The sequence below is a fragment of the Anneissia japonica genome, unplaced genomic scaffold, assembly GCF_011630105.1.
Source record: "Anneissia japonica isolate Jap-2015-1 unplaced genomic scaffold, ASM1163010v1 scaffold6900_len21351_cov105, whole genome shotgun sequence".
Classification (NCBI taxonomy): Eukaryota; Metazoa; Echinodermata; class Crinoidea; order Comatulida; family Comatulidae; genus Anneissia; species Anneissia japonica.
Window position 1 is genome coordinate 4,207 of NW_022731219.1, and position 10,152 is coordinate 14,358.

At 37.2% G+C, this 10,152-nt stretch overlaps 1 protein-coding gene across 1 annotated transcript; it reads left to right on the top strand.

Moving 5' to 3' along the window:
• Nucleotides 1-4,789: 4,789 nt before the first annotated feature.
• On the top strand, nt 4,790-8,134 carry LOC117115265 (fibrinogen-like protein A). Its single transcript, XM_033258979.1, has 4 exons — nt 4,790-4,919; nt 5,368-5,741; nt 6,455-6,725; nt 7,540-8,134. The coding sequence occupies exons 1-4, from the start codon at nt 4,847-4,849 to the stop codon at nt 7,788-7,790; spliced, it is 969 nt and encodes a 322-aa protein (XP_033114870.1). The 5' UTR covers nt 4,790-4,846; the 3' UTR covers nt 7,791-8,134.
• Nucleotides 8,135-10,152: the final 2,018 nt, after the last annotated feature.

A 10,152-nucleotide genomic window follows, 5' to 3' on the forward strand; every position in this document is an offset into this window, starting at 1 on the left:
GCTAGTTTATATAGGCCTATCTATGAATAGAGAAAAAGTAATATAGATGTGTTGACCATTTGCCCACAAGGACAGAATAAGGCGGAAGCACAGAAACTTTGATTACGTTAATGATATTTCAATTTGCTCAAAACTTTTTCACTTCGCTTTGTTTGGCGACGACAAAACAAAATCGTTTCACAATCTTAAACTTTAAGTTAATAATGAAATTTTCCAATAAATTTTCTTTAAATATCGCCTAAAACGAATTATATTGTATTCAATCATGGGGCAGCATGCAGGAGTGGGGTGCAGACAGTGCAACGCACATCCCTAAATTTTATTACAAAAAATAATTGTTGTATTGTTTTGTTGATATGAATTACCGGTAAGATTGTTAAGGTATGAGAGTTCAATTTCTGGGCACCTAGACAGTGGCGTAACTACCGCAACAGGCCCGTATGCATCCATCGCACACTCCCCCCCCCCCCAACAAAAAAAAATTACCAAAGATACACATTTTCCAGGGTAGAAAATTTAAAAATCACGCCTCCCCCATTCAAATTTGTCAAAACTATTAAAAAAAGGAAAAGAAATTTATATTCGAATTTAAGTATGAGAGTGCCATCTCCAGTCATATGGAGGTGCCATAATCAAAAATGTTCTTAGCTAGCTCAGCACCAACCATGGTGGGGCTGAGGTGTAGACCCTCAATCTCTGCACGTCCTTCCCTTTCCCCCCTCTATTTCAAATTCTTGGATCCACCACTGACAGCTGACTGGTGAATCTAAGGACGCCCAGTCGTCCCGCCCCCCCCCCCCCTCCCCTCAGTTTAAAAAATAAAAAAATAAAAAAATGGGGAAAAAAGAAAATGTAATTTCCGGTCATGTAGGTGCCAAAATCACAGATAATTGTCTTCTCTCAGCCTCAACCATCGTGGGGCTGATGTGGTATTTCCTTCATCTGTGAAAGTCCCTCCCTGGTCCCTCTTCAAATTCCTAGATCCGCCACTGATAACATCGATTAAATAAGACCTAAAATTATCAAAAATATCTAAGCTCCTCAACCTTGATCACAGCAGGGTTTTTCTGCCTTGACGCCTAGGGGCGTAGGCGAAGGGAGGGGGTATTGGGGGTGGAGTACCGTCGCACCCCCTTCCAAAAAAAAGAGGCAAAAATCATCCGCTGGTGTAGGCTTAAGCCTAAGCCTGCCTAGTACTACATAGTTACCAACCGTCTCGCATCGTGCGGGACGGTCCCACACATGCGGGATCGTAAATTTGTCACGCATTTAGCACAAGTCTATGCGTGATAACGAATTATCACTAATTCTGGGGAAAAGGTATTTAAACTAGAGGAATTTGTTTTATTAAATGCAGTGACCAGGGATGGAGCCAGGATTTGCCCGACGCGGGAGGGGTAGGGGCGACGCTCCCAACGGGGGACCGATTCCCCCGACAGGGTGTCAGATGTCCCCACGAAAGCAAAGTTGGCGTGGTCGAGCTTCGATTGAAAGGTTTCGAAAGTGGTCCAGGAGGCGAAGCCCCAAAAAAATTACACATTTTAGGGGTTTCAAAGGGTTATTTAATCGATTTTAGAGTCATAGGACTATATTTTTTTTATCTACCCTACCCGCCGTCTCCCCCGCTGACGCCACCCTGGCAGTGACTAAAATTGTAGTTGTCAGCATCAAACACGCACGCAGTCAGGGAAGTACAGCAACGTGAATACTTAATTCACTGACGCGTAATAATTGATCCTATTAATTTTTTGTTTGTTTAAAGTAATGAAATGTTTGTGTACATATTTCGGGTGCTCAAATTAAACATACATTGAAACTAAAAATTTGTACGTGGCTTTAACACTTTTGTTTGTGTACCCGTTATTGTCAACAAACACTCCTTGAACTTGTTTTAACTACAGGCTCAGATCGTAGGAGCCCCCGCACCTTTACCCCCTCCCTTCCTTCACTGGTCATTCACGCATTTCAAATCTCTCAGATTGGTATAATAGCAATGGAAAAATTTGCAGGGCAGCAAGTAGAACTCTATTAGACCAACAAAAGTATAAACCTATGATATTCCTGTCGTAAAACAAAATATATAAAAGCTCATTTTTGATCCCAAATGTGAATAAACACTAAATTACTCTAGTTCGAAATAAATAAAGTGTATTCTTTTCCTGCCTTATGCCTTGTTTACATGCCAGGGCTAATGTGCCCTCGTACTCATACGGTCGTCGTGTTTTTTCACTAGGCTACGAATTCGAACAAAATGGTCAGTTCAATAATTAACTACAAAGTTCATTACTGTGCATGCTTATGATTATGAGTAAAAATTGATGATTCTCACTATTGGACGGATTGCATAAAACTTTTTGTGCCAGTGGATTGCGACAATTAAAACGGACACTGGTATTTACAGAGGGGAAAATGAGCACGCTCTTATTATTATTATTCTTAAACTTCGACAAAAAAATTGATAAATGAGATAAAACGCGCTTAATGCGATAAATTTTTGAATCTAGCAAGCACTAGAAAGCAAATATGTTCAGACTTTGGAAGTTGTTGATGATTTTCTAGCTCCTGAGCCCGCTGCTGACTTTCTCTGCATCTGGTGGTATGTAGGCCTGATTTCATTGATTTTCAGTAAGGTGTAGACATGATGTAAACAACCCAAAATAATTGAAAACTAACCGTAAAATACAGTACATGTAGTGTTCGTACAGAAAGTCTCAAATAACCTGGTGGTATTAGGCCTGATTTCACATCATTGATATTCATAGTGTTCGTAATCGTACCAGTTAGTCTCAAACCATCCTCATTTTCTTTATATTCCTTAGTAAATTTTTTCTTCAGTTTTTTAAAATGGTCAATTTGTAATTGAATTATTTCCTTTTAAAGCTAACAGTAAGTACTTGCCGATAGTTACCTTATGTTGGGTCTATACAAAACTCTGTATTTTTACAAAATTCCAGCCCAGAACCCAGAAAGATCAGCCTTAACACTTTTGTTTGTGTACCCGTTATTGTTAACAAACACTCCTTGAACTTGTTTTAACTACAGGCTCAGATCGTAGGAGCCCCCGCACCCCTACCACCCTCCCTCCCTTCACTGGTCATTCACGCATTTCAAATCTCTCAGATTAGTATAATAGCAATGGAAAAATTTGCAGGGCAGCAAGTAGAACTCTATTAGGCCAACAAAAGTATAAACCTATGATATTCCTGTCGTAGAACAAAATATATAAAAGCTCATTTTTGATCCCAAATGTGAATAAACACTGAGAAGTAGTTCGAAATAAATACAGTGTATTATTTTCCTGCCTTATGCCTATTGTTTACATGCCAGGGCTAATGTGCCCTCGTACTCATACGGTCGTCGTGTTTTTTCACTAGGCTACGAATTCAAACAAAATGGTCAGTTCAATAATTAACTACAAAGTTCATTACTGTGCATGCTTATGATTATGAGCAAAAATTGATGATTCTCACTATTGGACGGATTGCATAAAACTTTTTGTGCCAGTGGATTGTGACAATTAAAACGGACACTGGTATCTACAGAGGGGAAAATGAGCAATAAACACTAGAAACGTGATCTTATTATTATTCTTAAACTTCGACAAAAAATTTGATTAATGAGATAAAACGCGCTTAATGCGATAAATTTTTGAATCTAGCAAGCACTAGAAAGCAAATATGTTCAGACTTTGGAAGTTGTTGATGATTTTCTTACTCCTGAGCCCGCTGCTGACTTTCTCTGTATCTGGTGGTACTGTATGTAGGCTTGATTTCATTGATTTTCAGTAATTTCAATAATTGAAAACTAACCGTATAGTACCGGTAGTGTTTGTACCGCAAGTCTCAAACTACCTCGTGGTAGTAGGCCTGATTTCACATCATTGATATTCATAGTATTCGTAATCGTCAATCAAACCATCCTCATTTTCTTTATTTTCCTTAGTAATTTTTTTCTTCAGTTTTTTTTAAATGGTCAATTTATAATTGAATTATTTCTTTTTTACAGCCAAAAGTAAGTACTTGCTGATAGTTATTTAGTAGTTAACCATTATTATTATTATTATTATTATTAGGCCTATTAGGCCTATTAGGCCTATTATTATTATTATTATTATTATTATTATTAGTAGTAGTAGTAGTAGTAGTAATATCATTCTCTTAATTGTGCATAAGTAGAATTTTTGGTTAAAATTACCGTACTATTATTAACATGATTCTCTCATTCATCTAAAAGATTATGAAAACGATTTTTATCAACAAAAGGTTGAAAAAAAAATTACCGTGATGAATCTCCTGAATAAATTCAGGGTCGGCGTTTACTTCTTTGCCGGAATCCTATTGCTGTCGACATATGTTATGACCTTGCTCATGAACAATGCGATACATTATTTCTTATTGAAGTTAGCAATAGTACAATCAAATCAATCAATATAATCTATACTCTAATCTTAAGTTACTGTTCGAAATAATTCAGTCTTTTTAACAAATCAAGTTTATAGTTCAATTATTCAATTATTACAAAAATATGTTTCTCGTCGTGTGTGTGCAAAAATTGTTTATAGGCTTTTTATGTTGACTTAATTTCGTTTCATTAAATAGGCTCTTTGTTACTTGATATTGTTTCATTTATTTCTAGGCAAAGCATTAAACACAATTGACAAAATCTCATTATAATAATGAATAATGTAAGTTTTATATACAATAATTATAATAAAATAAAGTTGCCTAGTTACTGGCTTTACATGAACAATCCATAAAATTCAACTCCTCCAGTTTTATACAAACCAACAGTCGAAGAGTACCAGTGAACCGAGTGTATTATCGGATCTTAATACTAGCAAGCAAATATGTTCAGACTTTGGAAGCTGTTCTTGATTTTCTTGCTCCTGAGGCCACTGCTGACTTTCTCTGCATCTGGTGGTATGTAGGCCTGATTTCATTAATTTTCAGTAAGGTGTAGACATGATGTAAACAACCCAAAATAATTGAAAACTAACCGTAAAATACAGTACCGGTAGTGTTCGAAAGTCTCAAATAACCTGGTGGTATTAGGCCTGATTTCACATCATTGATATTCATAGTGTTCGTAATCGTACCAGTTAGTCTCAAACCATCCTCATTTTCTTTATATTCCTTATTAAATTTTTTCTTCAGTTTTTTAAAATGGTCAATTTGTAATTGAATTATTTCCTTTTAAAGCTAACAGTAAGTACTTGCCGATAGTTACCTTATGTTGGGTCTATACAAAACTCTGTATTTTTACAAAATTCCAGCCCAGAACCCAGAAAGATCAGCCTCCCTGAGGCTAACATTTTGGAAATTGTTTGGTGTTATTAATATTTATAATTTGGTATTTTCGTTATTATAGTTGAATCAGTAATCCACGCCCTGTCGATGTCCAGAGCTAATGGACATCTGCTGTCGAGTCATTCACTACATCATTCATCAGTGAGGGGTTTGACAGATTGTGTAGAACTGTGTTTGCGTCACTTTGAATGTTCCTCTATAGCTTACGATAGAGACAGACAAATGTGTGACGTACTCGCCAGTAAATCTCAATGTCAACTAGTTACATTGATGTTCCCAACGAATGTACTGTTGTACACGATGCGGCAGCGCGACTGTACTGACGTCAAGCAAGGAATGAGAAGTGAAAGCGGTGTTTATAAAATTATGCCATGCTCATCATGCGACGCGTTTCTTGCTTATTGTGACATGGACACTGATGATAAAGCGTGGACAGTAGGTTTCAAATACAGTTTGCCCTCTAATTCGAGACCACTTAAAGTAGGCTACTGTACCAACTAACAAACTTTAATCCTTTTACATAAAGTTAAACCAATTGGAGACCGAGACCACACGACGTTTTCTGGTCCAAAAAGTTGTCACAAATTGGATGGCGCACTGTTTGTTCTTATTAATTTAAATTTTGCTAAAATCACGTAGGTCTATAGTCATTTTGTAAATACCTATTAGTATCCTAGACCTGATTCTCTTCAAGTGATGACCAAAATCGATGCCCACTCTGATGTTTCTTCATGGGTATTGCGTCTTTAAATTGTTTTATACCAAATGCATATTATTTGTCATTTGTATACTTTACTGTGTTAGTAGGCCTATGACCAGTGGTGGCGCTACGGTGAGAAAGGAAGGCGAAGAATTTTCCCCAGCAAATTCCCTCCCACCCAATAATAGGCCTATCAATAGATTTAGTGAAGTTAATGCAAGGCATTTGCTTATCCGGGGTAGTGTGCTTATCACGATCAATACCAGCAATCGTGTTAATTTTCTCTTATCGCTTATCTTAAATTGTATCTCCGGTTTTTCTATGGAAAAACATAATTCCCCCTACGAATTTACCTTGCCCCTGCACTTTCCCCTCCCCATAATTCAGAAGCTGACGCTGCCACTGCCTGTGGCCTATAATTGAAATAATAAAAATCACAATCTTATAGGTATTTCAGCGTCGACAAGATGGCTCTGTAGATTTCAACCAAAACTGGCAAAATTATGCGTCTGGATTTGGTAAGTTAAGCGGCGAGTTTTGGCTTGGAAACAAGAAAATCCACAAAATTACGTCGTCAGGAAAGTATGAATTTCGGATAGATATGGTAGCTACAGATGACAGCGCTTATCACGTCACCTATGAGTCAATTGAGATTGGAATTGAAGCTGAAAACTTCAGATTGGACATAGGAGAGTACATTGACGATAAGTCAACTGTCGGTAATACCATATTGTCAACTATTATTTTAATTATATTTGATTTATTTGCAATTCAACAAACATAACAAAACCTTACAAATAAAATAATTCATTTTAAGTAGGTTCATCCAGTTTAGCAGTGAAATGACAGTCAGCGGCGGATCCAGAATATTCAAGCGGGGGTGGGGGCACCAAATTATCAGAATAACTAAGTGGGGAGCACTATTAGCACCGAGCATAACAAAGGTGTTGGAGGTCCTATAGTAACATTTTGTATTTGTATTCTATTTGTCTTATTTCGATACAAAGCGAAATAATTGTATGTAACATAAGTTTTTAGAAAGGATTTGTTTGTTTTGTAAACCTTTTTTATAGTTTGCAAATGAATAGAATAGCTCTGTTCTCGAAACACATACTGTGCATAATCAATAATATTATACATATTCAGTGGCGTACCTAGGGGATGCGGGGGGGGGGTTACACGCCCCTGAATAAAATACTCGCTCCTCTGTCGCCCCAGCCCCAAAATCACGCTGGAGTAGTTAAAAATCACCTAAAATTCCCTTATTTTGTGAGTTAGAGCCCCTCACCTAATCATCGAGCCCAGATGGCGTAACCACAGACCATGTATATGGGGTCTGTGGCGTGACCTTTGCGCTTTACCCATCAGCTCCCGATTTTAAGACTCCTACGCCACTGTACATATTTGAACATGAAAGAGAACTATAAGGTTATTTTATTTAATGAATATGTTTTGAATGAAGATATAGTTTCAATAGGGCATGAAAAAATAAAAACATTCTTAACTAATCAATCGCCTTGTTATGTTTTACAGCTGAAGGACTTGACTACAGAGCCGATTATCATACCAATTTGTACAACAATGGCATGTGCTTCTCTACAGTTGACCGAGATAACGATAATTATGACTCGTCCTGCAGTTTTGTGTTTAAGTGTGGCTGGTGGTTCAACGCATGTTACTTTTCTAATCTTAATGGTCTTTATGAATCAGGAATTATCTGGGACTATTTCGGAACCCCCTATTATTTACGATTCTCGGAAATGAAAATGCGAAGAGTTGTCTGAGGACAAAAAGAGGCGCATTATTATTAGGCTATGCCTTGCCTTTTGTAATATTTGTATTTATATGCTATTATTTGTATGCTTTTGAATCACAAGTTGTGAGCTGTTGGTAGATTACGCTAGTTTACATAGGCCTATCTATGAATAGAGAAAAGTACTATTGTTGTGTTGACCATTTTCCCACAAGGACAGAATAAGGCGGCACAGAAACTTTGATTACGTTAATGATATTTCAATTTGCTCAAAACTTTTTCACTTCGCTTTGTTTGGCGACGACAAAACAAAATCGTTTCACAATCTTAAACTTTAAGTTAATAATGAAATTTTCCAATAAATTTTCTTTAAATATCGCCTAAAACGAATTATATTGTATTCAATCCTAGGGCAGCATACAGGAGTGGGGTGCAGACAGTGCGACGCACACCCCTAAATTTTATTACAAAAATTAATTGTTGTATTGTTTTGTTGATATGAATTACCGGTAAGATTGTTAAGGTATGAGAGTACAATTTCTGGGCACCTAGACAGTGGCGTAACTACCGCAACAGGCCTAGGCCCGTATGCAAAAGAAATTTATATTCGAATTTAAGTATGAGAGTGCCATCTCCAGTCATATGGAGGTGCCATAATCAAAAATGTTCTTAGCTAGCTCAGCCCCAACCATGGTGGGGCTGAGTTGTAGACCCTTAATCTCTGCACGTCCTTCCCCTGCCCCCTCTATTTCAAATTCTTGGATCCACCACTGACAGCTGACTGGTGAATCTAAGGACGCCCAGTCGTCCCGCCCCCCCCCCTCAGTATAAAAAATAAAAAAATAAAAAATTGGGGAAAAAAGAAAGTGTAATTTCCGGTCATGTAGGTGCCAAAATCACAAATAATTGTCTTCTCTCAGCCTCAACCATGGTGGGGCTGATGGTGGTACTTCCTTCATTTGTGAAAGTCCCTCCCTGGTCCCTCTTCAAATTCCTAGATCCGCCACTGATAACATCGATTAAATAAGACCTACAATTATCAAAAATGCCTAAGCTCCTCAACCTCGATCACAGCAGGGTTTTTCCGCCTTGACGCTTAGGGGCGTAGGCCTCTTCCAAAAAAGAGGCAAAAATTTCCGCTGGTGTAGGCCTAAGCCTAAGCCTGCCTAGTACTACATAGTTACCAACCGTCTCGCATCGTGCGGGACGGTCCCACACATACGGGGTCAAGTCTATGCGTGATAACGAATTATCACTAATTCTGGGGAAAAGGTATTTAAACTAGAGAAATTTGTTTTATTAAATGCCGCGGCTCCCCCCCCCCCCCCTCCCCTTTGAATCCACCAGTTAAAATTTTAAAGCTTATTCTTGAGCCAATACAAATTCTTTCCTGGGATCACTTAAAATGAATACTTCTAAACATGCAAATGCATCAGTACACGTTATACATAGGCCTAATAGAACACATAAGCCTAAGCGTGATTAAAATCTTAAATCCATAAATCTCAGGCCAGGTCTTTTAAGATAGAAATGCGATACTGTGGTTCAATTTCGTTTTTATTCTTTTGCAAGTTTCTTTAAATTTTTGTTTAATAATACTACTACTAATAGTAATAATAATAATAATAATAATAATAATAATAATAATAATAATAATAACAATAATAACAATAATAACAATGATGATGATGACGATAGTAATAATTGATATTAATATTAATAACAATAAAAAGTGAAGAAAATTGTGCTAAATGCGAAAAAAGGTTGTGATTTGTTGATTATAATATAGTATATATAGTTAAAGCTTATTAAGCTATAATTAGGTCTAAGTTGTCCTGGATATTAAGTAGATCCCTGATAAAAGATCATGAGAAATTTGTTGGCGTTTCATTTTGACTATAATGGTAATGATGATGAATTTTACTATATAAAAGTGTCATTTCCGGCCATTTCGAGAGGTACTATTTCTTCAACTTTTCTCACCATGGCTGGGGCTGAGGTGGTTGTGAAATCACGTTTTTGAAGTGGCCTATGTAAAGTACATACTCAAAGACAATGTTTTTAAGCTTTGTTTTCTATAGTGTATACACACACATTAATAAGATCTCTATGGTTGTCAAAATCCCTGATAAAAGATCATGAGAATTTCTTTTGGCGCTTCATTTTGACTAAAGGTGATGTGATGATGATGAATTTTACTAAAAGTGTCATTTCTGGCCATCTAGAGGTACTATTTTCTCAATTTTTTTCACCTGAGCTCCAACCATTGTGGGGCTGGGGTGGGTGTCGACTTACAAAATGCCCTCCCCCTCCACCTTTCAAAACAGATCTGTGCCCTTCCCTGGGTATGACATTAAACTCCATCGAGTCGGCTCCTGATGTATGTCTTAGTG

Bases quoted from the DNA above. Each gene is read 5' to 3' on its own strand.
- LOC117115265 (XM_033258979.1), top strand. From the start codon at position 4,847: ATGTTCAGACTTTGGAAGCTGTTCTTGATTTTCTTGCTCCTGAGGCCA. The intron at 5,742-6,454 runs GTAGGTTTCAAA...ACAATCTTATAG, and splicing joins CTGATGATAAAGCGTGGACA to GTATTTCAGCGTCGACAAGA. The intron at 6,726-7,539 runs GTAATACCATAT...TATGTTTTACAG, and splicing joins TGACGATAAGTCAACTGTCG to CTGAAGGACTTGACTACAGA.